The following is a 26,365-nucleotide window of genomic DNA, read 5'->3' on the forward strand; positions in this document are numbered from 1 at the left end:
GTGGTTAAGAATCCGCCTGCCAATGCAGGGGACATGCGTTCTAGCCCTGGTCCAGGAAGATCCCACGTGCTGCGGAGCAACTAAGCCCATGCGCCACAACTACTGAGCCTGCGCTCTAGAGCCCGCAAGACACAACTACTGAGGCCACGAGCCACAGCTACTGAAGCCCGTGTGCCTAGAGCCCGTGCTCCGCAACAAGAGAAGCACCGCCATGAGAAGCCCGCGCACCACAACGAAGAGTAGCCTCCGCTCACCGCAACTAGAGAAAGCCCGCGCGCAGCAACAAAGACCCAATGCAGCCAACAATAAATAAATTAATTTTTTAAAAAAGAAATGCAGACTGGGTGACCTGTGGGTTTGGTTAATTATTTTCCCTGGTTGGTCCAAGGGCCACTGAGTTTGCAACCTCTCCCCTCTCCTCACTCTCTCTTGTCTTGAGACTGCACCCTGGATCTGGATGAAGATGGCTCACTGGGCCTCCCCTCCCCAGAGAGGGACTGCCTGCGTCTGGCAAGTGCTCCATTATTCACATTGGATTAGGGTCCCCTGGGTCCCAACTCTGAGCTTCCTGTTGAATTGAGGCAAGAGAAGCTGTAATTATATCTCCTTCCTGTCTCCTACCTCTCAGCCGGCTCCGGTCTGGTTGCATCATGTCTGTGGGAGCCCCGGGGGAGATGGGGGGATAGAGAGAGCCAAGGATGAGCTCAGGGTCCGAAGCCGGGGGAGGAGGGATGCTGGGAGGGAAGTTGCCAGAAGGATTCTGGAATTTCACAGACCCAGCGTCCTTGCAGCTTAGAACCTGAAATGCAAAGGAGTCTAGAATCCCAGGAACTTGGAGGGCTGGAATTCTGGAGTCTTTGACCAGTGCGGGGCCAGGATGCTGGGGTCCAGCCCCCTTGTCGGGCTAGGATTCCAGAGCTCGGCACTTCAGTAGCGTAAGGATTTCTTGAGCCTGGACTGTTGGGATTTAGATCCTTTGAGCCCTGGGATCTTGGAGCTGGTCTCGGGGAATGGAAGCTGGGGAGAAGCAAGTGGGGCTGGCTGAGCTGCTGTGGGGCAGGGAGTGGGAGGAAATGTCTGCCTGGAGAAGGAGGGCAGCTGGGTGAGCCCGCACCCAGACTGAGGCTGGGAGGGAGAAGCCAGAAGGGAAAAGCCAGAGCAGGTCCTGGGTGACCAGCCTGCAAACAAGATAACCTCATTAGCGGGTACGACTCCGTAGCACCCGCTTCTGGTTACCCGCTGCTCTTTCCTGCCACCCCCAGCTCTGGGGTCAGGCCCAGGCTGGAGTCTGGGGTCAGGCCAAGAGGCAGAGAGGTGAACACCTGGGGTAGAGCTTGCACACAGCAGTTCTCTCCCACTTCACCCCAAACCCCAGGGCTGGGGGCTGCCCCACCCAGCTGCCCTCCTTCCACACCCCACCCATGTGCTTGGCACTGAGGGGCCGGGGGTAGGGGGTGGGACAGCCCAGAGCCAGAAGGAGCCAGAATCACGGCCATCACTTATTGGGAGTCCGGTTTCACAAGCCCCATCTCCCTTAATTCTCACGGTAGCCCCCAAAAGATGCTGTTTACCCCCATTTTACAGACATGGAAGACCGGCATGGAGAAGTGATGTCACCTGGTCAGTTGGGGCTTGAGGATGGAGTTGGAGGAGTCGATGGGTGACTTCAGGAGGGGCTGGAGGGGTTCAAAGGGGGCCTTGAAGGACAGAATGAGGGGATCTCAGGTGAGGTGCACAGCCCAGGCAAAGGTGGGAAAGGAGTGACAGAGCAAGGACACCAAGAGCCGGCGAGGGAAACAGCAGCCAGTAGGTAGGCAAGGGCCCATCGGTGGCGGAGAAGAGGGCAGTGGGCGGAGAAAATTGGCCTCTAGCTGGAGCAGCTGGGACCTGCTGAGGAAGGATGGGTCAGGATGGACACACGGCGGCTTCTCACAGCACTGAGTGGGCACAGGCGACAGGCGGGCCTGGCAGGCGTGAGCAGCTGGCGGCGTGTGTGTTGGGTACGAGGTGAGGCCAGCTTCCTCCCAGGGCAGGGCCAGAAGGACGGAAACCAGGGAGCCAGGAGAGGGTTGGGCGCAGGGCGGGCTGGCATCTTAGGTCAGGCAGGACTGGGCAGGCAGCAGGAGGTGCTGGTCCAGCAGGCGTGGAAGAGCCCATCCAGGTCCCATTTCCTGGCCTGCCCTCTGGAGGACGCCCACACAGATGGAATGACTCAGCTGAGGGCCTGCCCAGGCTCCAGCTATGACCTTCCTCTCCCATCGCTTGTCGCACGCCACTTGGGACCACGCCCCCATCGGATGGTGCCCTCTGAGCCCCTCTGCGCCCCCAGCCCTTGGCGCACGGTGAGTGGGTTAGGGTTCGCTGAATGAATAGCAACACCAACGGTAGCAGTTTGAGGACTTCCTAGAGGCAGGCAGGGTGAATTCCGTCTCTAACCTTCCAACAACATCCCAAGGGCATGGCAGCCATTTGATGAACTTCGAGGCTTAGAGACCCACGTGGGCCAACACAGCCATAAAGAAACAGGTGGGCCCCAATAAGCAGACACGCATGGACGCACCAGTAGACACAGATGCACAAAGAGACCTTAGAGGAAAGAATGCCCTCCACTGACACACACACACACACAAACACACACACACACATCACACTCACTATTCTGATACGATACCCACACATGAAGTTCACACATCCACAGTCCCTAGCACACCCCCTCCCAGGTACCCGTCCTTCCCCCCCTCCCAGTGCTGTGTGTCCATTTCCAGTTGTCTCTGGGCTGTCCTCTCTCTTCTGTGGCGCTGCCCCAGGGTCCCTCTGGAGAAGCCTGATTCATGGCAGGGGGAGGGCGCTGACTCACCCATCCAGAGCAGTTCCTTCCCACAGCTCTTCCTGCCCCCGGAAGTCACCCCACCCCCAGCCCAGCCCAGCTGGGGTGACCTCTCGCCCCAGGGCACCCGGGTGGAAGGGGAACGCTTTGTGCCCTTGTTGTGGGGTGGGCGTGTCCAACACTGGCATGGACCCCAGGGACCCTCAGTCCTCTCCTTAGGGATGAGTTACAGTTGCCACCTCTCCTGCCTGCTCCGGAGCACAGAACTGATGCCAGGGTCGCCAGGGCTCCCGGCCCCCAGAGGCAAAGGTGGGGAAACTGAGGCCTGGGTGGCGGGCGCCTGTCTGAGGCCCCGATGGGCATGGAGCAGCGTGGACTTCCTGACCGCTCAGCAGTGCCTGGTGGGGGCAGGAAGCCAGTAGGAGGGAAGTTCCAGGAACCAGAGCTCCACTCCCCCGGCAGCCCTGCAACATCCCTGAGGCAGAGACAGGACGCAAGGCTGCCAGGCATCATCCTTCATTAATATGATAGAACTTCCTGAGTTCCCTCTGCTCTGCCTGGGATCGCAGAGAGTGAGGGCGGTACCACGTGGCCAGGAGGCCTGAGACACACACACACACAGGCGCCCTCAGAGTGGGGCTGGGTGGTCATTCTCGGAGCCCCTGGTGTGGCTGGAGCTGGGGCATCCATCCTGGCGGAAGCTGGGGGTGCCAGCTGGGCACGGGTGATAGGGAGATGGAGGAGGGGGAGGGGGAGGGGATTGTGGTCACGGAGGCGGCGGGGGCGGCATGGCGAGTCTGTAGCTGCCCAACGTCCAGTCTTTGGGGTCAGGAGCATCCTTCCTGGCCTTGGATGGGATACAGTATGTACACAGGCTCTCTCCTTGTTACAAAGAGGGGTCTGGGATGGGCCACTGGCCACGGTCGGCCACCAGGCCCCATGAAGCCCATTGTACAGATTAGGAAACTGAGGTCCACTGGCTTCCCATCCTGGCCTGGGACTATCCCATAGCAAGGAGGTGGTCGAATTGGGACAGAAACTGCAGTCCAATGGAGTGAGATCTTGAATTTGTCATCTCTGCACTTAAACTGACCCCCTGAAAAATAAGAGGTGTCTGAGAAGGTCTCTGAGGTCCCATCTGGCCCATATGGGTTGGGAGGCTGCATGGGAAGCCGTGGGCTCAGTGGCGACAGGGACTGGTGACCGCTGTGCTGGCGTCTGGGACACACAGGCTGATCGCACTGGCTGGAGGGTGGCGGCTCTGCGGCTGGTGACGTGTTTGTGGAGGAGTGGGAGAAATTAAGGAACAGCAGTACCGGAGCCCTGGACGGCTGTCGGTGGCTAAAATATTATTCCTTGAAGTCAAGATCACCAGAGCTTGGCGTGAGGCCTGGGAGTGCTGGGGGAGAGGCGAGAGGGCGGGAGGGTTCTCCCCTCGGATACTCAAGAGTGGAAATCCTGGCGGGGGGCGGGGGTCCCCTACCAGCAGATGCCAAGTCTCTCCTCCCCCACGCCCCCTCCCCAAGGCTCATGGAATGAGTGAACCGTGTCCAGGGAAAAGAAAGCTCAGTAGTGCCTGGAAAACACTGCATCAGGCAGGAATTTCCTGGTCATTTCTCAATCCTTGGGCAATGCTCTAACCCCGCGGGGCCAGAGCCGAGAATAGATGCCAGAAGCCACCCCAGACAGCCTTGGTCAGCTGCGCCCCTCAGGTCCTGCCCGGGTCCCTGCTGGCAAGCTCCCAGCTCCGGGGTGATGAGGCCTCGGGTGACCCCCACCCGTGCCGACGCTGGGAAGGGAAGAAAGCTAGCAGAGTCCTGCGTGTGCGAGGTGGCAGGTGGCTCGGTGATGGGGACCGTGAGAGGACGCAGGGAGGGGGACGGGGAGGCGGGAGATGGGTGTCTTGGGGAGCGGGGATGGAGGGAGCGTGCCGGGGAAGGCGGGATGGAGGCCAGGGCCCTCTGGAGAAAGCGGGGCGGGGGAACGTGGGGCAGAGAGAGGAAATGAAAAAGCCGGGTGAGCAGGCAAGATGAGTAGGAAGGGAGAGAGCAGGGAGGGAAGCAGGGAGAAGCTGACACTCGGAGACGGACCCAGCGAGCACAACCCCGGAGAAGGAGCGAGGGGACGCAGGAGGAGCTGAGAGAGGCCGCAGAGGTGCAGTGAGGAGGGGCTGGGAAGGCAGAAATGCAGAGCAGGCAATAGAGGGCTGTCAGGAGAGAGGGAGGGAGGGAGGGAGGGAGGGAGGGAGGGAGGCAGAGGGGGTGGACCAGGGAGGGGACAGAGACACAGCAAGAGACCGAGACAGAGAAGGAAAGAACTAGGGGCTTGAAGAGGAAAAGTCTAGACAGAGAGACAGATGTAGCGGGGGAAAGAGAGAGAGAGAGTACAGGAGCCTGGGGAAGACAGAGGGGAGAGAGATAGAAACAGACAGGCAGTCGCACAACAAGAATCGTGGTGAGTTGACTGGGACCCTCTCTGCCCCCGACCTCCAACTGCAGCGAGGAGCCCGGGGAGGGGAGCGCGGTGGTGGGCGTCGCGGGGCCGGACCCGGCTCCCCTCCGTCGCCACCTCCCACCCCGGGGGACCCCTCGGGCCCGGGCGGCCGCCGGAGGCCGGGGATGGCGGATTCGTGCCAGAACCTCACGTACGTGCGGGACTCGGTGGGCCCGGCCACCAGCGCCCTGATGTTCGTGGCGGGCGCGCTGGGCAACGGGCTGGCGTTGGGCATCCTGGGGGCGCGGCGGCGATCGCGCCCCTCGGCCTTCGCCGTGCTGGTCACCGGGCTGGCGGCCACCGACCTGCTGGGCACGTGCTTCCTGAGTCCAGCCGTGTTCGCGGCCTACGCCCGCAACAGCTCTATGCTGGGCCTGGCCCGCGGCCGCCCCGCGCTGTGCGACGCCTTCGCCTTCGCCATGACCTTCTTCGGCCTGGCCTCCACGCTCATCCTCTTCGCCATGGCCGTGGAGCGCTGCCTGGCGCTCAGCCACCCCTACCTCTACGCCCAGCTGGACGGGCCGCGCCGCGCCCGCCTGGCGCTGCCCGCCATCTACGCCTTCGCCACCGTCTTCTGCTCGCTGCCCCTGCTGGGCCTGGGCCAACACCAGCAGTACTGCCCGGGCAGCTGGTGCTTCATCCGTATGCGCTCGGCCGAGCTGGGCGGCTGCGCGTTCTCGCTGGCCTACGCCAGCCTCGTGGCCCTGCTGGTGGCCGCCATCGTCCTCTGCAACGGCTCGGTCACCCTCAGCCTCTGCCGCATGTACCGCCAGCAGAGGCGCCACCACGGCTCGCTGGTCCCCGGCCCCCGGGCGGGCGAGGACGAGGTTGACCACCTGATTCTGCTGGCCCTCATGACGAGCGTCATGGCCGTGTGCTCCCTGCCTCTCACGGTGAGTCCCCTCGGCAGATCGGGCTGGGCGGTGGGGAGGAAGGCCGAGCCCGGCGCCAGCCTCCATCGTTTGTACCCATTTCACAGATGGGAAAACTGAGACCCGAAGAGATGAGAGGCTTTGTCCAGGGTCAAACAACTCCCAACTTGCAGGAGAAGTCTCCCCATTTGCTTCTGCCCCATTTGACCCCTTCTGGCCCTTTTCTCCCCCTTCCACATCTCTAGCCCCCCAACCCTACCCATTCCACCCCCCACCAACCTTCTCCTGCCCCTGCAATGATAATAAGATCCACCATTCATTGCTGTCTGTCCACCCTGTGCTCAGCGGTTTAGAAATCCTTTCTCCGATAATCTCCAAAATGATCTTATGCATCTATCCCACAAGCATTTAGCAAGAAATGTGACGAAGTCTCTGCCCTGCCATTTTTACAGAGGAGGGGTGATGATGTCTTTTGCCCATGATCACACAGAGGCAGGTCTGCACCCTGGGCTCCTCTGATGCCAGAGTCTGATCTCCCCGCCACCACGCTCCCCACTTCCCCAGCCCCACCCATGGGTCTGCCCTTGGCATCTCCTGGCCTCGCCCCTTTCCTGTGGGAACTCCTGCCCTGCCCCTCCCAAATTGCAGCAGGGCCCACCGTGGTCCTGTGGCACCCAGTCGTCCTGTCTATACTCTGGGCCTCAGTTTCTCTTTCTGTAAAACGCAAGGGCTGGGCTAGATCTGAGGGTCGTCAAACCTTTGGGGGGTTACAGAGGACTCAGAAACTGGACACACACAGACACAGCCCTGGGACCCAGCCCTACCGCCCCATCTCTCTCCGTCTAGGGCTTTGCGGGCTGTCTCCTGGGGCTTTCTCTCCCTCTGCTCCCCGGATGCCCTTGTTTGTTAGTTTCCATCTTATCTTATTTCCTCCCCCTTCCGACAGGCCACCCCCTCCCTCGTTTCTGCCAGTGAGCAAGTGGGGGGAGGGGATCGAGGGTGCGGTGTGGGTGGGGGCAGAGGACTCGCGGGTGCTGCTTGACACCCTCACTCTGCCCTCAGATCCGCGGCTTCACCCAGGCCATCGCCCCGGACAGCAGTGAGATGGGGGACCTCCTCGCTTTCCGTTTCAATGCCTTCAACCCCATCCTGGACCCCTGGGTCTTCATCCTTTTCCGCAAGGCCGTCTTCCAGCGGCTCAAGCTCCGGTTCTGTTGCCTGTGCCTGAGGCCTGGCCAGGGCGACTCGCAGACGTCCCTCTCCCAGCCGGCCTCGGGGAGGAAGGGCTCAAGGGCCCCCACTGCTCCCGCGGGGAAGGAAGGGAGCCGGGTGCATTTGTCAGCCTGGGGCGAGGGGCAGGGGGCACCCCTGCCTGTCCTACAGCCATCCAGCAGCACCGTGGGAACACCGTCCAAAGTGGGGTCCGAGACAGCCTGCTCCCTCTGCTGACATCTGCCCCGTGATCTCCTGCCCTGCCTTCCGGGAGCAGGAGCCAGAAACTCAGGGACGTGACCGATGGCTGCGGGTGGGCAAGCCCAGAGATGGACCCTGGAGCCCAGCCGGCCAGAATGTTGACCCCCTGGATTCAGGGGGTGATCAGCTGCTATTTCTCCTCCTTCAGGGTGGCCACGATGGGCTGTGGGAGGAGGGAGAGAGGGAGAGGAAACAATTATCCTGGAGCATAAAAAGAACAGTTCTCTCAAAATATCCGGTGGCCTGCGTGGCCTGGTCTGGCCCTTGCTTTGCCCATCCATCTCACTGTCTAAATATTTGGAAGGCAGAAAAGTTCCCAGCAGCTTCTGTGCACTCAGGTCTGCTCTGGTTAGGCTTCTGGCTCGGATGCTCATTCATTCAGGGTGCCCTGGATGCCCACCCCAAACCCCCAGCCGACAGCCCTGCCCTCTCCCAGTCCACTCCAAGAGCCACCCTCTCTCTGCCTCATGGGAGCCCAGGATTCTCCGACAAGCTCCCTGCTTCCCTTTACTTCTGATTCCCCATCAGACTTGGGAGGCCTGGTCCCCGCAGGGGAGGTGAAGAAGGGGAGACTGTTGCATTGTGAGTGACACCACTGGACAGGTGCCTGGAAACTGCATGGCTTGGTGAGTTGCAGGATGTGGCTGGTGGGGCCCTGGACTGGGGGAGAAGCTGGAGCGTGAAAGCGGTGGGAGGTACGGAACCCAGGGACCGCCCGAGAACTCAGACCTAAGTCCTGTGCCTGTCCCCATGCCCCCTCGCAGAGCCTCACTTCACGGCCTGTGTCCTGGGAACTGCCACAAAAATGTCATTCGTTCATTCATTCGACAAATAGTGGGCACTGACTCTACCAGGTGCTGGGGACACACAGAGCAGTCTCGGCCCCACCCTGGACTCCTCGGGGGTGATTTCCAGCCTTCGATTCCCCTTCTGATTGCTGGGGTGACGTCCAGCCATCCAGCCCTCCCCCCTTCTCGTTGCCATCCCCTGCCCTCAGGTACAGAATTCAAGGGTTGTCCAGGAGTGAACCTGAAAGGAAGTGGTGCTTCCGGTGGTGGGAGGAGGTGAAGGGGAAAGCCCCCAGACTCACCCCCAGCCCTGGGTTCCCCTCTCTCACTTGGCTTCAGGGTTAAAACAATAGATCTGCCCCTGGGGAGGGCTGGAGGAGTAGATGAGGCATGAGCTTCCTATAAAGACAATAGCAGCGGCTAAAGTGAGTCCTCCTCCTCGTGAATTGCACCCTCCCGCTCCGGGCTGCTAGTATTAGAGCCCTTTTACACAGGCTGGAATCGGGGTCCGGAGAGGGCCAGCCCCAGGAGAAAGCTCAGCCTGCAGGTGGAGCTGGGTTTGTGACGGTTCCAAGGTTGTTTTGGTTTTGGCTACGCCTCGCTGCTTGCGGGATCTTAGTTCCCTGACCAGCCATGGAACCCGTGCCCCCTGCCGTGGAAGCCCAGAGTCCTAACCGCTGGACCACCAGGGAAGTCCCTGGTCTATCTCTTTATCTTCTTAGCTCAGATCACTGTTGGGCTGCTGAGTTTGCTTTGGTTTCCTTTTGCGTGGAATGGCGATCATAATCTAATACTTAGCTTACAAGGCTGTGCTGAGGATTAAATGATTCCCCTGAAAAGCAGTTTAGCACAGGGCCTGGAGTAAAGCCCACAATACGTGTTACTGTTACTGCCGTTGTTACTGTTGTGGCTATTGTACTGGTCTTTGGCATCCGGGCAAATGCGGTTTGAAAACAACACTTTTCTCCATTGTTTTGACTTCTTCCCATCAGACATTATGTTTCATTTGAAGGGGTGTCTGCGAGAGTTGAAAATAGGTCAAACGACTGCTTAGTGGGTATGGGGTTTCCTTTTGGGGTGATGAAAATGTCCTGGAACTAGATAGCGGTGGTGGTTGTACAACATCGTGAATGTACTAAATGTCACTGCATTGCACTTTTTACGATGGTCAAAATGGTACATTTTGTGTTATGGGTATTTTACCACAATAAAAAAAAATGTAATACTGAAAAAAAAATTGAGCAAGTTTAGAAACTTTTATAGCAGTCTTGCCAGAGTAATATTGTATCGCTTGAATTTATTTTTCATTTATTTTTAAAATATTTTATTTTATTTATTTATTTTTGGCTGTGTTGGGTCTTCGTTGCTGCGCGCGGGCTGTCTCTAGTTGCGGCGAGCGGGGGCTACTCTGCGTTGCGGTGCGCGGGCTTCTCACTGCGGTGGCTTCTCTTGTTGCGGAGCACGGCTCTAGGCGCGCGGCCTTCAGTAGTTGTGGCTCACGGGCCTAGCTGCTCTGCGGCATGTGGGATCTTCCCAGACTAGGGATTGAGCCCGTGTCCCCCGCACTGGCAGGCGGATTCTCAAGCACTGCGCCACCAGGGAAGCCCTATTGCTTGAATTTAATAGTAAAAATTTGACTTGTACCAAAACAAACCAAAAAACAGTTCAAGAAACATCAGGTGGGGTCCGGCCTTTGTTACCAATCCTGGCCCGGCCTCAGTGGGAACCAGCCCAAAGGTGCCCCTGGAGGACCGTGCGGAAGGGATGGGATGGAGGGGCTGCGTTTCAGGCGGGAGTCGAGGTGGGGCAGGGCTGCCTGTCCAGGCAAGACCCCCGGGGGTGGGGGGCACGCCTCCCTCGTCTCTCTGTGCCGCCCCTGGCAGGTGGGTCAGTCCCGGCCTCAGCATTCGCTGAATGGCAGCGCAGGGCTGGGCTTTTGAACCCACAGCATCCTCACCCAAGGTGGGTGCCATTATCAGTCCTATTTTTCGGATGTGGATTAAGGGGAGGAGAGGATGAAGTGTTGAAGCTGGTTTTCTGCTGGCTTTTACCCACCAGGCCTAACATCTCAGGAATCTGCCCCCTGTTTATCTTACACCCCCACCAGCTCTGGCCCGGATGTCCACACTGTCTGCCAGGGCGCGGGTTTTCAAACAACTCCCTCGGCCCCTCCGGGATGATTTGGAAGCTCTTCTCTTGGCTGGTTCCTGACCCCTGACTGCCCGGGTAGCCTCTCCGCTGGCTGCCATGGTCCTGTCTGAATGGCTCCTCCCCTGCCTGCTGAGCTCCAAGGGTTTCCACTGCCCGGAGGCCAACTCCCATGCTCGCTGCTTGGCCACAGCAGACAACCGAGGTTTCCCCAAAGAGCCCATGACCTCTGGGGTCTCCACCTCTTAGCTCACTGAGTTCACCCTTCCCATGAGACGTGTTTCCCCTTCTCCATCCGTCAAAAGCTCCCTTGCCCTTCAGGTTCCTGCTTAGGCTATTCCCGCTCCTTGAAGACTCAATCACTCCTCTCAGGCGCTCTCAGTGCATCTGAGGCTCCACGATGGTCCTCACTGCAGCCTGTTGTAGCACAGACGTTGGTTCATTCATTCAGCAGGCTCTGATGGAGGGTTTACTGTATGTCAGGTTTTGTCCCTATGATGCTGGGGACCTGGCAGGGACAGACAGCCTCGGCCCTGCTCTCCTGGACCTCACAGTTCAGAGTGAGCAGGGCTGGAGGTTGGGAAGGGGGGAGTCTTAGGGGACATCAGGGGGGGCTTCTTGGAGGGGGAGATGGCTGAGCCAGGACCTGAGGATTGGAAGAAAGCGAACCAAGTAAAGAAGAGTGTTTCTGTTGTGCTCGCAGTTCTGACTCCGGCCTCTGATGCCTCCTTTCTTTCGTCTCACTCATTCATTCAACACACATTCCCTTGAGCCCGCTCTGGACCCACGGCTGCTCTGTACCTGCTGGGGAAATAGCAGTGACTGACACCGCCTTGGTCCTACCTCGCTCACAATTCAGTGGTGGTGATAATTTAATAATCACAGAAATATGTGTTACAATAAGCCACAAAAATACAAATTTACAAGCTGTGGAATGTACCGAGAACACAGTGAAAGGGAGGAGCCCGCTCTGGTCTGGCGTTGGGGCAAGAAGTGACACGCTGGGAACAGGTCTGTCTCCCTCAAGGAGACTTTATGCACTTTTAACTTCATTTCTTGATTCATTTCTGACTTTCGAGCACAGATGGAACTTAACGCATGCATACACAGACACACCCTGGCCAGTCCCCGGGAGTTGCTGCTCTTGGGCCTTCTGTGGTCACTGCCCCACCTGCTGGCCACACTGGGAATGACACTTAGAAGTGGTTCCAGAGCCACCGCATTGGAGCTCCCGTCTGGGAGGTGAGGGGAACCTGGATTTCCCTCCTGTGGGCCCCAGTTGGGCACCTCCCGATGTGTCCCCCTGTGTAGTCACTTTCTCAGGACAGGTTCTGAGCTGGCCCAGAGGATCTGTGAGCCTGAGTTGGAAATGACTTCCACAGCAAGCATCAGCTGAGGCTTGCCCCTCCCTGCCTGCCCATGTCATCAGCAGCGCAGAGTGCCATCTCTGTGTCTGTGATTAATAAAGAATGGGAGAGGAAAGTCATGACTTTTTAATAATGCAGGCCATATGGGAGTAAAAGTCAAAACACAGGGCCCAAGGGGGAAAATAAACGACGGGGCAGTAGAGAAGTGCAGGCAAAGCAATGCGGTGGTTAAAATCGTGGGTATTTGGGATGCGAATAATCTGGGGTTCAAGTCCCAGCTCACCCACTTCCAAGAAGTGTGGTGCTAGAGGTTTTAGCTGCCCCCCCCAACCCCCGCCTCCGTTCCTTTCAGGTCTTTTTTTTTTTTTTTGGCCACACTTTGCAGCGCGGAACTTCCCAACCAGGGATTGAACCCGCGCCCCTGCAGTGGAGATGCAGGGTCTTAACCACTGGACTGCCAGGGAAGCCCCCTCCTGTCAGCTCTTGATGATAACTTATCTTGTGCTCATATGCCCACTGGCGTGGATGCATGTCACAAATGCATACTAAATTTTATCAGGACTCAACCTGGCCTGGGTGAGAAGTAAATGAGACGATGTCTAAAAAGCGGTGCAATATTTTCTGATCCTCCTTTGAGAGACAATTACTATTCTCCATTTTGCAGACTGGTAAACTGAGGCTCAGAGAAGTGAAGTCACCGCTCCAAGGTTATCAGGTAGGAAGTGACAGAGGTGGGACCTGAGGCTTAGTGAGTATACAGACACTGCAGTGGTCACGCTGGGTTGGAGCCCAATTCTGTGAGTCACCAAAACCTATCTTCTTCACAGCTATAAGACCAGAATTTTCCACAGGTATCCTGGCTGCTAAGAAGGCAGCTCCCATCTCAGACTCCACCGTTGTGACCCCAGCCTCAGCCTAGCCTTCCCACTGGCCGTCTCTGGCCTACCTGAAATCATCTTTAAAAAAAAAAAAAAAAAAAAGACCATTTAAAGCCAGGCAGCTGAGAGCAAGGACTGCTCAGGTCACATCTGGTTCAGATTCCAGCTCTGTCACTTTCTGCTTAATCACCCTGGACTAGTTCCCTCACTTCTCTGGGCCTCAGTTTCCTAGTCTGCAAAATGGTGACTAACAGCACCCAGCCCAAATGGTTGCTTGAAGGATTCAACGAGATCACGGAGGCAGAGCCTAGAAGACAGCCCGTGGAGAAGGAAGCACCCAACGGAGAGCAGCTCATGCCCCCTGGACACTCACCGTACCCCAGGCCTGGCTCCTGCAGGCTCACCAATCCTCGGCTGGCCCCGGTCAGTGGGTTTTTTTGGCCACATCACGTGGTGTGCGGCAATTAGTTCCCTGACCAGGGATCGAACCCACGCCCCCTGCAGTGGAAGCGCGGAGTCTGAACCACTGGACCGCCAGGGAAGTCCCGAGGTCAGTGTTATCATAGCCCCACTTTCCAGACAGGGGCGGAGAGCCGCCTACCCAAGGCCATGCACGCAGTTAAGTGCCCCGGACCCCGAGCTCTTACCCACAACACCCTACCATCTTTACTGCACCAATTTTGAGCCACAACCAGATGGCAGAAAAAGGGGGCAGAGAAACTGGGGCTTTGGAAAACTGTGTCCCCTTTCGGCCACAGGAAGGGCCCTGAGTTTGAACCCTGCCAGGCTTCTCTGTCCTCCCAGCTCCGGGTAAAGGCGAGCAGAAGTCGTTTTACTCCACTGAGCTGTCTCTGCTTGCCTCCTGCCCAGCCCCTGGCTGAGCTCAGATGTTAGATGATGTCTATTGACCAGTGTTCGGTAGTTGGGGGTGGGGCCTCCCCCCTTTCTTTTTCATATCCCCACTTACCTCAGGGAAGCTGAGGAGCTTTCTATGGTTTGCAGCTGTTCGGGGCTTTTTCTTTCAAATCTTAGTCGTGTGCCGTCTCCAGGAGCTGACTGAAGCCGTGAGCTCAGGACCACGCCTCTTCTCCCCACCGCGTGTTCCAACTTGGTACTTAGGCTGCCCGCTTGACACTGGTCACCTCTTGGCCGGAGCACCCTGTCGAGACTCCCCCCCGCCCCGGCCTAGGCCCCCAGGGCCTGACCCTGCCTTCTTGTGCTCCGAGATGATGCCTTTCCTTCCCCGCCCCCCGCACAGCCAGGTGACCACTCACCTTTCAGCTTGATGCTGCCCGCCGCCCTCAACCCCCAAACTGGGATGTTCTTGTGACGCAATGGACCTGCCTCAGGCCTTCTCAGGCCTCATCTTGCAGTCATTCGTGTGACCGATACAGGCCCCCACGAAGGCGGGCTCAGTCTCTCTCGCACACGCGTGCAGGTCCCAAGATGTCCAATGGCGAGCACTCAGAGCTGACGGGCTGCGCTGCCAGGATAGAATCCCGCCCTCAGCCACCGGGCAGTCTGGTTGGGATCTGAACTCTGGCTGTGCAGCGCTGAGGCCAAGTCTTCCGAGCGAGCATGGAGGACAGGCTCTTCCGGGGAAGGGCTTCAGGCCCGTGCAGGCAGCAGGCCCAGAAACCAAGACAAGAGTAGAAGAGCAGAGTCAGGTAGTCACTGTATTTTATTGGAAAACATTGATATATATTTTTCTTCACAGCTTGAACTGAACACAATATTGCCCGGTTTAAAAAAAAAACAAACCAAAACACTCCGAAAACATCCACAGCCTCACGCTTACCTGCCCTTACCCTCAGCTCTCGGCTGGGTCTCCCACCGTGCCCCATCCCTCCCCTTCCCTCCCCCGGAGGTTGGGTGCCCGAGGGTGGGCATGAGAAGAGATTCTCAAAGCTGGGCAGGTCCCAGGAAAAGCCATTTGATCAACCTGGGGCTGGGGAGGGGGAGTGGAGGGCAGATGAAATGAACAGGGAAAAAAAAAAAAAATCCGGATGACCAAACTGCCCACGTTGACTGACTTGTCCCAGAGGCGAAAGTCAGAAGCAAGGTCACGGATCATGCTCTCCGCTGGGGAGTGTGAGGGCAGGCAGGTGGGCGAGGGGAGAGGCGGGCACAGAGACTGCACAAAGGTCGGGGAGCCAGCCAAGTCACCACAGGGGAGCGGGAGGGGCCGGCAGAGCAGGAAGCAGAGCTGCCCGTGGCCGCTGGTCCTCCAGGGCAGCTGGCCGAAGGGACTGTTTTATTGCAGGCACGTTCTCTTCAGTGTGGTAGGGCACACCTTCCCTCTCTCCACCCCTCAGCTAGCCCAGCATGGTGTTGGACAAAATTAAAGCTTTAAGGGGCATAAAGATAAAGGATAACCAGCATATTACAAAGCGGCCACCCCCACGTCCATTCCGACGAGGGGACCTCGCGGGTGGGCAGGGGCGTCACGAGGGAGCGGCATGGGATGTTAGCACCAGGTATTTACAGGACAGCTTGAGATCGCGTCAGGAGCACGGGCTGGACGACGTGCAGGAGGGCCCGGGGAGCAGCCCCACTCAGCCCCACCTCAGGAAGCCAAGCAGCTGGTTTCAGGAGAGCAGCCAATGGGATCTGAGCCTTGTCCACTCTCTCCGGCCCCTGCTATGAGCCGGCCTCCTCAAGTGGTAAAAGAAGGCCGGCTTCCAAGCCTCCCTCGCCCCTTGACCCCCTCCTGGGCCACATCCAGTCACCACCACAACTCCGGAACCCCCCGCCCTCAGTCCTTCTGGAAAGCCTGTCTCGGCACCCCCGCCCCGACAGGCCGCCGGGATGCGCACAGGGAATCACAGGGCTGGTCGCGTGCAACGGCGACGGCGACAGAGACGGCGACGGCGAAAGGCGTGCTCTCCTGCCCGGCCCTCCGGAGGGCCTCGGCCCCTCCCCAGCAGGGCCCGGGACAGGGCTGGCAGCCACCCGGCACCCAAAATATAAGAGGACATATGAAAAGAAACAAACCGAGACGGACGAGAGCCACCCGGGCTGGAGAAGGAGGGCAGGGCCCCCCGCAAGGGGACTGAGGGACTCAGCTTATGAACGCGTCAGGCCTTGGAAGATGTGAATGGAAGGGGGAAGGGCAAAAGGAAGGGATGGCAGGAGCATGGAAGGAGACTCGGGAGCAAGAGAAAGAGCAATCATGCAGCTTGGGACAAATCTTTTGTTGCTTTATCAGATTCTCAGTCAATCAATCGGTGTTTGCTAGAACCGGGATACGCAGGGGAGTGTGGAGAGCGCGCGCGCGGGAAGAGAGAGATCAAGAGGACGGGCATCACCAGCTGCCCGGGGGCCTTCACTTCGCAGTCATCATCTGTACAAACTCTGTGGAGGGAAACAGACAGGGAGGAGGTCAGCCAGCGAGCGGGGCTCGGCCCCAAGCCGCACCCTGCACCCCCCACCCCGCCCCGACCTGGGGGCTTGGTCCAGAAGCTCCTGCTGGCCCAGAGACAGGGGCCGGGTCGGCTCACCTTCGTAATTGACCTGGCCGTCTCCGTCGATGTCAGCCTCTCTGATCATCTCATCCACTTCCTCATCGGTCAGCTTCTCACCCAGGTTCGTCATGACGTGGCGCAGCTCTGCGGCGCTGATGTAGCCGTTGCCATCCTGGGTGTCGGGGGACAGACAAAAGCTTTGAGCTCGAGCATTCGCCCGGCTCTTCCCTGGGGGCAGCGGGAAAGAGGCCACAGTGCAGGAACTGTCAAGTCACCCACACTCAGCAGGGGCAGGGGGGCTTCCTGAGGTGGCAGAGCAAGCTGGCAGCGGGGATGGCACTGGGACCCAGGCCTCCTGGAAGTGCTGACTCCAGTTACACAGGGCATCCTGGGACGCCACCCGTTCTGCCACCTGTTCTGCTCTCTGCCGGAGTCCCAGAGCCACTCTGGGAAAGGCCTGCTCACCTTGTCAAAGACACGGAAGGCCTCTCGGATCTCCTCCTCGCTGTCTGTATCCTTCATCTTTCTGGCCATCATGGTCAGGAACTCCGGGAAGTCAATGGTCCCGTTCCCTGCAAGGTGGGGAAGGAGCAGGGATGCTCTGGGCCTGGGCCCTGGGAGACGAGCCCGGAGCCCTGGCAGAGGAGACACCGGCTCATCCATCCCCGGAGGAAGGCTCCGCGTGGCCGGGAGGAGGCTCCGCGCTGCCCACCCGCTCCCCGGGGCTCACCATCCGCGTCCACCTCATTGATCATGTCCTGCAGCTCGGCTTCAGTGGGGTTCTGTCCCAGGGATCTCATCACCGTCCCCAACTCCTTGGTGGTGATGGTGCCGTCTCCATCCTTGTCAAAGAGGGAGAAGGCCTCCTTGAATTCTGGGAGAAGAAAGACAAAGAGTCAGAGGCCGAGGACACAGGGAAGTCCTGACCTTGGGAGACAGGCCGAAAGAGTCAGGCCCACCTAAAGAAACCAGAACAAGACTTCAATTCCAGCCCAAGCCTCTCGCCTCTGTACTCAGGGCCGGACCCTTCCTTCTTTCAGTCAACACTTACCGAGCACCTGGCCTGTGCCACGTAAAGCTGCCTGTTCTGTCAGCCTAGCTCAGTGGGGACAGAGGGGAAAATGGGTGACAGTGGCCTTAGACCTTTCTACATTTCTTCTTGGTCCCTGGCTTCAGCCTCTCCCTCAAATGATGAAACGGACCAATGTCATGGAGGGGATGAGAGCCGAGGGAAGTCTCTATCTGAAGTACGCCGGCCAAGGTCAACTGGCTGGGAGAGGAAGGGAAGGAGAGGTGCAGGACGCCTCTGGGCGGCACGGCATCCCTCTTGGCTGGTACCGCCAGCCCAGTTCCCTGGTTTCCAGAGGAGCCGAGCACTGTGTATGGTGGAGTCTGGGGGTGGCCGGCAGCAGAGTGCGGCTGACGGACGATGCGTGGGGTAGGTGCGGGGAGGAAAGGAGAGGGGATGGCTGCCAAGCCAGGAGGATGCGGCGCTAGTGGCACTGAGTGGGAAGGCCACAGCTGGGGACGCATCAGGAGCGGGGAGAGAAGCACGTGGCTCCTGCCCTCCCACTGGGCCCATTTCGGCACCTGGTGCTCCCTACCCCCAAACCCTCAGAGAACAGATGCCTGGCCGCCTATTCCCACAGGGTGTGGGCTGGGGTGAGGTGGACAGTTTGCTAATGGGGACGGGGGGCGGCAGGGGGGTGACGTGGAGCGTGTGTTTGTGTTACCCGAGGGCAGAGCGGGGGTTGAGTGTGGCAGGAGCCAAACGCACAGCTGAGAAGCTTTGCCCCCGAGCCCCTGGGCCCTGGAGAAACATAAGAGTCTCCCTGGGGATGCTGGCACCGCCCTGTGCTGAGGCCTTGTTGTTCTTTGGGGGACGGGGTCATGTGGGCACCCTGCGCTCGTGGTCACTGAACAACAAGGGGGCTCTCTGGCTTTCCTTGGTGGGTCTCCATAGCCACCGGGGTCCAAAGTTTAGAAGCAGAAAGTGTGGGGGGAGGAGGAGGGGTGTGGGGAGGGGAGGAAAGGAGAGAAAGCAAGTCCATCCCTGTCCCCTCTCACTTCAGAAGCTGGGCCTTCAGTACTAGTTACGTGGAGCCTGTTGAACTTGACAGCAAAGCTGGGGTTTGGGTAGCTGCTGGGGCCCAGGGGCTACTTTGTGCTGGCCCATGGCTGTGGAGCTTAACTGAGAGTTGGTCTCTGTCCTCAGGCAGCTCACAGTCTTGGGGTGGGGGGCAGGGAAACCTGCTCAACACACAGTACTTCCTGCAGCTGTGACTTTCTGGGCTTTGGGGGACAGTGGGGCTACAAAAATGAATTAGATAGGATTCAAGGATTTCTTTTAGCTTACTGGGAGATATGTGATCATTCCTTTGTTCATTCATTTTAGTTATTTAGCCAACAAAAATTTACAGAGCACCTACTATGTTTTAGGCACCAAAGATACAGCAGGGACTGACACAAAGTCCCCAAATGAGGAACTCATCTACTGACAGGAGATACAGCAGGTAAAGACATCATAAAATAATTTCAGATAGAGAGAAAGGCTGTGAAGGAAATAGAGTGACCTGATGGAGAGTAAAGGAAAGTTGTCTATTTGAGAGGGGAGTCAGGGAAGTCCTTTCCAAGGTGACATTTGAGCCGAGACCCAAAGGATGAGAAGGAGCTGCCCGTCAGTGCAAACAGCTGGGGGAAGGCACTTCTGGCCCAGGAGAAATCAAGTGCAAGCGCGTGCAAAGGCGAGTGCAGAGGTGGGAGTGTCGAGCCATCTCCTGGGCGGCTCCTCAAGTGGGCCAGGAGCTCTGCAGCCCCACAGTAAGGCAGGGAGCTCACCTTCTGAGCCTAACCGGCAGGAGTCGGGCTCACCCTGCAGCCACTGATTAAAAGACCCCGATGACCCATGGCCAGGAGAGGAACCAGCCCTGCCGTCTGGTGAGGGTCGGGCTCAGGACTCTGAGGTTTGGTGTTACTGGGGCAGTGGTGTGCTCTTATACACACTAAGTTTATCTGTCAGACGCTCCTCCTGGCCCCTCCGGGCCAGAGTAAGATTTGGCTGGGGATGCAGAGGACTTCCCGCGGCAGGGGGAGGGGAGGGAGGGAGGCAAGCTCACCTGCGATCTGCTCCTCAGTCAGCTGGTCAGCCTGGAAAAGCAGGAAGGAGAAAGTTAGTCACAGGCTGGCACATCTTCCTTGCTCAGCCCGGCCCCCTCTGGTGAGGCTGGTTCCACACAGCATCCACATACCTGGGCAATGGAGGTCATGCCAGAGCCAGGGCCTGGGATAAAGTCTGGTGGTTCGGGAAGCTGGGGACTAAGGTGGGCTGGAAAACCAGGCCAGCCTGATTACACCGCCCAGACTCCAGGGTCTCCAATCCAACCCAGTGCTCTGGAGCCGCGGTGGGCGGGAAAAAGTGCTGCCCCAGACCCCACCCAGCTGCACCAGCACAGCACGGGAGCCCCAGAGGCTGAGTGAAGGGAGCAGTTGCCCTAGAGGCCTAATCAAGCAGCTCTAGAAGGCTCCAAACCCAAACAGGCCAGTCCATGGGTAGGGCACAGGGAAGATGTCTGGGGCCTCTTTGCCAGTTTCTATGTCACCGATTTGGAGGCACTAGGTCCAAGCACAGTGGACCCAACTGGCAACAATTCTCCTAACTGGTGGCTCTGAGGCGCTCCGAGTGCCCAACAGAATCCTGCTCAGGCGGGGGCAGCCCCCCACTCGCTTGTGCATGGGGCACCAGTCCGCTGTTTCTTTTGGGCAGGAAGGGTGAGTGTCAGGGAGGGGACTGCAGCAGGCAGCGGTGGCAGAAGCTGGAGGACTAAAGTCAGCTTCCCTCGCTGCGCTGCAGTTTTTAACCCTCGCCGGCCCTGGCCACTCCTTTCGTTAGGTCGGTGGCAGGCAGCCCGTACTGCATGCGGGGCTTGGGGGCGGGGCAGAGGAGAAGCAAAAGCTAGCTTGTTCCCCACTGGTGTGCTGGGAACTAGCCAGGCATAGGGATCCTCTGGGGCAGCAGCCATGAGGGGAACAAAATCCTAACATTTAGCAGCAGAAAAGGAATCTTCCTCGGTTTTTGTGAATGCTGCCAAAAAGGCACCGCTCTCCCCAGACCATCCCCTTCCTTCATTTCCTTTCACAGTTAGGGGAAAGGGGCTCCACGTCTACAGCGGGCTTCTAGCGTTGACTCTGAGAGCCCCCCAAACTGATGCCACTGTGTGTATTCGCATTATTCTCCATAAAGTTTCCAGAGCTAGCAACAACCCCCCAACCCTGTCCCAAATATGAAGACCGATCACGTTAGAACAGGTCTCAAATGTCCTTTTTCTTCTTTTTTCTTTTTTTTTTTTTTTTTAATCTAAGGGAAGAGAAACTTAGGCCAAGCCCCAAATAATCAGAATGGGAGGGGAAATCAAAGTGATGATGACAGAGGGGAGATGGCTAAGGGAGGGGGAAGCAGGAAGGTAGAGAAGGAAAAACACCACACATGCACATTCTGGAAAAGTCCAAAGTCTAAAGGGAAGGTTAGGAGGCCAAATGGAGCTACTTCTGCATCGTTTTCAAAAAAGGCCCAGGGCTGCCGGTCTCCTGAATGTCAGCCTGGCAGCCCCAGGCCCACAAGCCCCTTGCTCCTCCGCTTCCCCTGGCTTCTACGGGTCAAGAAGCCCGAGCCGATCCCCTAGGTCCTGACACCCGAGGAAGCTGCTGGGGGAAAGTGAGAACAGAAGATGGGCTTCTGGTTACCAAGGCCAGGTGATGCCAGGGGAGGGGAAGAGGCGGAGGGGAGAGCAGCAGTCGGGGGAGCAGGGCCGCCGTTCCCTCTGCTTTCATCCTCTTCCCCTGGCCTGGATGGAAAAAGCTAGTCCAATCGGGGACCTCCGCGCCCCTACCACACCACCTTCGGGCAGCACTGGCAGGGGCTGGGGGCAAGGCGGTTGGCACAGGCTGCAGAATGGCCCAGAGTGGCTCTGAAGGCCGGTGCCTGCCGCTCCCCACCGCCAAGCTGCAAGGCGCAGAGAGGCGGCCACACTCTTACGGGGTCGCTGCAAATAGGCGTGGCTCTGACTGCAGGGCCCACCGCACGCTCTCTCCCTCCCTGTTAGGAGACCCTCTCCCCTGCTTGGGGAAGGAAAGGTCCCAGCTCCGAGCTAGAGATCTTAAAGCATGGCTGCTGCCCAGGAAGCTGATCACCGCTGGGGAGCCCTTCTCAGGGCTTCTTCCCTTTCCAGAGCTGAAGATTTTCAGCTTTCACTAACAACTGTCTCCAAAATAACCCAATTGCTCTTCTGCTTCCATGTCCCTCATCTTAGGCTCCAGCAAGGAGACGGACAAGGAAAAAATAATAATCCTGGGGTGGGGGAGGGAAGAGGGTATTATTTCTCTGCCTTGCTCCAGCCCCCAGCCAGTGCCAGAGAGCAGTGTTAGATGAGATCAGAAACCAAGGCCAGGGCCCCTCACCCGGGCCAAGGAGGAGCCACAGAGCTCAGGCCAAAGTCCAAGGCCAGTTAGCAGTGACTTGTCCCACCCATCCATACCTTGCCGATTACAAATGGAAAGAGAAACTAGTAGGGCCAAAGCTCGGGTCCTATTTGGGAGGCGGGGGGGCCTCCTGGCACCTGCCAGTGATTCGGCGCCCGTTCAGCAAGGTTCTGCTGGGGGAAAATGGGGTAGAGGCGAGAGGAGCCATCAGGCCTGTGTCAGCAAGTATGAGATCTGATACACAGCAGCGGCGGCTTGTTCCTCCCCAGCCTTGCCAGGGAGGATGGCTGTGCACGGTCCCGAGGCTGAGCCTGGGGGGTAGCAGGGACCGGGAAAGAACTAGTCTGCTGGTTTTCTCTCAAAGCCCGAGCTGTGTGAATTAACAGAAGCACTCAGTGAGGGCCCCGAACAGAACAAGCGGCCCTCGGGCTGATGAAGGGGTCCTTCTGGAGGTCTCCTCTAGTCAAGCTCTGCAGTCCCCACCCCGAGGCCACAGGAACAGGCATCCGATTGTCACCGACGCCACACTGCACTGCACTGTCATTTGGCACAAGTGAGGAGATGCAGAGCGGTGCGTGGAGCTGGAGACCATGAGAAAACCAGCATTCCTGTTTGGAAAGAACAGCTCTCTTGGTCTGAAAGGGACAGTGAGCGGGTGAGGTTCAAGGCTGAAAAAGCTGGCTCATTTGATGCATCCCAAACTTTCATCTCCCACCCCCATTTCGTGCGGCGTCAGTGCGCCACAGGGGCCCCAACAACTCCGCCCACCTGCTCCGCTGCTGCCGGTGCCGGCCGCCCAGCTCCATTCTTTCTGGGAAGGGGACCCGAGAGCCACTCCCTCCGGCCTCTGCAGCCCACTCCCCATCCAGACTGAACAGTCTTTGTCCCAGCTTTGCCCTGGAAACTTCCAGGGAGCTACCCACATCCACCTCCAACCCGAGGCCCACCTCAGCTGCCATTCATTTTCTCCAACACGTCCCCAGATCTCCTTCCACCTCACCTCCCACCACCCAAGCCAAAGTCCTCTCCCACCCCTCACCTCGGAAAGCCACCTCCTCATGGACCCAAACGCAACACTCCGCACTTCCAAACCCAACCTCCCTTCCCAGTTCAATAGCCTTAACCCACCAGTAACCGCAGAACCTTCTCTGGCTGCCCCCCACATCAACCACGAGGTCCCCTGTCCCCCCAGCACTGGCAAGCTCGCCATCCCCTTTTAACCACTTCCCCGACCCCAATCCTCTTCAGTCCCTGCAGGTTTCCAGAGCATCTCCTAACCTCGGCTGCCACCCACCCCAGGCTCTTCTTCCCCAAGCTTGCGCCTCACCCTCCTCCTCCTTCCTCTGCACTGTCGGTCTTTAGAGAACCCCCTTCTCTCCCCTCAAGGGTCTGATCTGTAGAAGGGACCCCCCCCGCCCCCCCCAGGAGCACTCCCCCCGTCCAGGGCCAGCTACCCACGGCCCCCTCTCGGGGAGCTCCCCAGCAGCCCGGCTTCCTTCCGAACCCCCTTCCCTGCATCCTCTCAGGACCCAAAGCCTTTATCAGGGCACAAATCACCCCCTTCCCTAGCCAATGTTTCTTACCTCGCCCCCCTGGAATCCAAACACCTCACCTTAGCGACCAAATGCCCCATCCTGGGTCCAAGAGCCCTTCCCTTCTGAAGGTCCAGATGCTCCATCCTGGGTTCAAATACCCCCTTGGAGGGCTCAGGTGCCCGTTCTGGGGGCTAGAGAACCCATCTGGTGCTAAAAGTCGCTTTTGGAAGCCCCCAACCCCCTTTTCGGATCCAAACGTCCAGCTCTGGGTTCGAATGACCTCGATAAGGGGGCAGAGAGGGGTCCAGAGGCGCTCTCCGGGGCCCAAACGCCCCCCATTCTGGGTCCACTCGCGCTCTCGGGGGTCCTGCTCCGCCGTGCCCGCCTCAGAGCCCCCAGCCTCGGCGGCCCTTCAGCCTCACTCACCATGGCGAGGCCCGGGGTGTCCGGAGCGTGGGGATCAAGGTTCCTCCGGCGGCGGCAGCAGCTGCAGCACCTTGAGCTCCGCCGCGCGTCCGCGCCTCCACACTCACTGCCCGCAGCGCGCGCCGCCGCCGCCGCCGCCCGCCCCAACGGTCCCTCAACGGCCGCCGCGCGCGCCCCGCCCCACCCGGTCCGCGCGCCTCCGCACTGCGGCTCCCACGGATCCCTCCGCGCCTCTCTCCGCACTGCCGGGCCCGCGGATCTCTCGCTCCCACCCCTCTCGGGGCTGGGTTTGTGGCCGGCCGCGCGCGCGCGCGCACCCGCCGTGGGACTACTTTCCGTCGCCGCGCGCCCCGCCCCCTGTGCCACTCTACTTTTCTCCTCGGCGGAGGGGCACTGCTCGGCGGCGCGTGACGCGTTCTTGTGTGAGCCGCGCCGCTATTGGGCCCGGGCGACGGCGGAAATGAGAGCGCGGTGCCGATTGGTCCGGCCTTCCCTGCAATGCGTCAAACTGGGGCGAGCCACTGCGTGGTGGTGGTGGGCAGCCTGAAATGTGTGGCTGCGTGGAGCTGTGAGGTGTAACGAGGCGAAGGGGAAAATTGTGTGACTGTTAGAGAAGCAAATACATCATCTTCGTGGTCAGGGAGTGGTAAAGGGGTGGCGGAAGATGCAGAAGCACTTTCTCGGCTCTCCCCTCTAACAGATGGAAGATGGTGCAATCCAAATTTCTGGCCTGGAAGCCCCGCCCCCAACTGGGCCCTATGTTGTGGCGGGGTCTTCAAGGTTCCTCTCTTCCCCTAAAGGTACTTCCCGTTGGGACAGGTGTGTGCACCCTGAGACACCCTCCACAGGTGTCCGGAACCCCTATCCCCACTTCACTCCTGATTGTCTCAGGGTCTGTGAAAGTGGGGCCGTCGCAGGACAGCCTCTGGGAACAGGGCGTTAATTCAGTCATTCATTAAAAAAGACTGAATTGGGTGCCTGGTGTAAGGTTGGGACCCGTGATTGGCTGGGCTGGGGATACCAAACTTCCCAACCATTGTGCTGTTGTCTTGTAGACCACTTGACTCTTGCACTCCTTGTTCTAAGGTTCCAGCCATAGGAGGAAAAAGAGTGCGAAGGTTAGCTGAGACTTTACTGGGGCTCAGAAACGCTCCCCTTTTCTTGTTTAGAATGGGAGCTGCTATTCGATTACATGTCCCGTACCCCTCTCGGTGATTGGCTGAGGAATGGCGAGTGAGCCAATCATTATGTCCCACCTGGAACAGGATGTAGGCTAATGAGAGTCCTTCCCTGGGTTTTTGGATCTAGAGTTTGGGGACAGGAAGCCTTTTCCTTTTGCATGATGAGGCTGTGAAGAAATAGGTCTGGCACTGTCTGTGGCCATTCTCCCACCCTGGAGGGGAGAATAAAAATGATACCAGGGAGAAGCAAAGAAGAGATGGAGTGAGAGAGTCCTGTTGCCATTCACTTCCCTGGTTCCAGTACTCTTGAGGCCAGATGCACAACCATCATGCCAGGATTTTGCTTATATGAGCTATTAAAATTTCCCATTTAACTCAAACTGGTTTGAGTTGAATTTCTGTCACGTACACCCAAAGATTTTCTGATGGGTGTGAGCTGGGCTAAACTCTGTCTTGGTCATCAGCATTGGCCCTGAAACAGAAGGCCAAGGACCCAGTCAACATTTGCTGAACAAATAAGCAAAATGGAATCAGGCTCATGCTCCCTCCCCCTTTCTCTCTCCTCCCTGTCTCTGAGTCTTGACTTCTGCCAGGCAGACCTTAACTTCTGAATTACTTAGGCCTATAAAATAATACATATACTACTATTAACATGTTTAAGCACTTACTCTGTTCCATGCACCATTCCACTCGCTTTGCATCCATTAGTTTATTTAGTTCTTACATTATCCCTATGGGTTTGTTACTTCCATTTTCCACCTGATGACACTGCTTTATTGCCACTGGAATTAGATGAGACCAGAGAGGTATGAAAGCTTGACCAAAAGCAGAGATGTGAAGTAGCTTGCCCATGGTCACACAGTAGGAGGTAGAGTCAGGATGTGATCCCCAGCAGTTTGCCTGAAAACCCCTCACTCTTAAACACCATTACACTACCAGTGGGAGAGATCATATTTGTCTTCTATTATCCATTTTCCCTGTCTTCCAGCATAATAGAAGTTTAGCTGGGCACATTGCAATCCTGAATAAAAACTACATTTCCCAACCTTCCTTGCAGTTATGAGTGGTCATTTGATTGAATTCTGGCCAAAAAGGATAGTGATATGTGAAACTTCTGGATATACCGTTAAAGGGGAGGATATGCCCTCCTTCTTCTCCTCTTGCCTGCTAGTAGAGCAGCCCTTGTAGGCATTAGATGAGAGACCAATGGTGACCATACACACCTGGGACCTTGATGATTGCCTGGACCAGAGCCCACCCTTCCATCCCCGGTGCCAAACTTTTATTCGAGAGAGAAATAAATTTCTGTATTGCTTAAACCACTGTTATTTCGGATCACTTTGTTATAACAGCCAAACATATACATGTCCCCCTTTTGGTTACTGCCTTTGCTTTGGTGGAAGCTCTTATGCCTACATTAGTGAGGGGTCATGTGGTT

General features: G+C 58.0%; 2 protein-coding genes across 4 annotated transcripts; one reads left to right on the plus strand and one right to left on the minus strand.

The window, feature by feature from the left end:
- The first annotated feature begins 4,838 nt into the window (after nt 1–4,838).
- PTGIR (prostaglandin I2 receptor) lies at nt 4,839–11,418 on the plus strand. Of its 3 annotated transcripts, none has more exons than XM_055082719.1 (3): nt 4,839–4,981; nt 5,326–6,213; nt 7,255–9,700. In XM_055082719.1, the coding sequence occupies exons 2-3, from the start codon at nt 5,446–5,448 to the stop codon at nt 7,639–7,641; spliced, it is 1,155 nt and encodes a 384-aa protein (XP_054938694.1). In that variant the 5' UTR covers nt 4,839–4,981; nt 5,326–5,445; the 3' UTR covers nt 7,642–9,700. The 3 variants fall into 3 exon arrangements, 2 of the variants coding, with proteins under 2 accessions (XP_054938694.1, XP_007102788.2); XR_008616622.1 differs by lacking the exon at nt 4,839–4,981 and adding an exon at nt 10,561–11,418 and having other exon boundaries at nt 5,112–6,213; nt 7,255–8,291; XM_007102726.4 differs by lacking the exon at nt 4,839–4,981 and having other exon boundaries at nt 5,112–6,213; nt 7,255–9,699.
- Nucleotides 11,419–16,025: 4,607 nt separating this feature from the next.
- On the minus strand, nt 16,026–24,140 carry CALM3 (calmodulin 3). The gene is made up of 6 exons (XM_007102725.4): nt 23,747–24,140; nt 19,427–19,457; nt 17,041–17,184; nt 16,776–16,882; nt 16,347–16,482; nt 16,026–16,200 (listed from the first exon to the last, which is right to left on the minus strand). The coding sequence occupies exons 1-6, from the start codon at nt 23,747–23,749 to the stop codon at nt 16,172–16,174; spliced, it is 450 nt and encodes a 149-aa protein (XP_007102787.1). The 5' UTR covers nt 23,750–24,140; the 3' UTR covers nt 16,026–16,171.
- Nucleotides 24,141–26,365: the final 2,225 nt, after the last annotated feature.

This window comes from Physeter macrocephalus, unplaced genomic scaffold, assembly GCF_002837175.3.
Source record: "Physeter macrocephalus isolate SW-GA unplaced genomic scaffold, ASM283717v5 random_236, whole genome shotgun sequence".
NCBI lineage: Eukaryota > Metazoa > Chordata > Mammalia > Artiodactyla > Physeteridae > Physeter > Physeter macrocephalus.

What these genes read in the sequence shown, in the direction of transcription:
- CALM3 (XM_007102725.4), bottom strand. An exon ending in CAATGAGGTGGACGCGGATG is followed by an intron (nt 16,883 to 17,040) that starts GTGAGCCCCGGG and finishes CCCACCTTGCAG; the next exon opens with GGAACGGGACCATTGACTTC. An exon ending in CCTTCCGTGTCTTTGACAAG is followed by an intron (nt 16,483 to 16,775) that starts GTGAGCAGGCCT and finishes CCCGACACCCAG; the next exon opens with GATGGCAACGGCTACATCAG.
- PTGIR (XM_055082719.1), top strand. Translation starts at nt 5,446, where the DNA reads ATGGCGGATTCGTGCCAGAACCTCACGTACGTGCGGGACTCGGTGGGC. An exon ending in TGTGCTCCCTGCCTCTCACG is followed by an intron (nt 6,214 to 7,254) that starts GTGAGTCCCCTC and finishes CTCTGCCCTCAG; the next exon opens with ATCCGCGGCTTCACCCAGGC.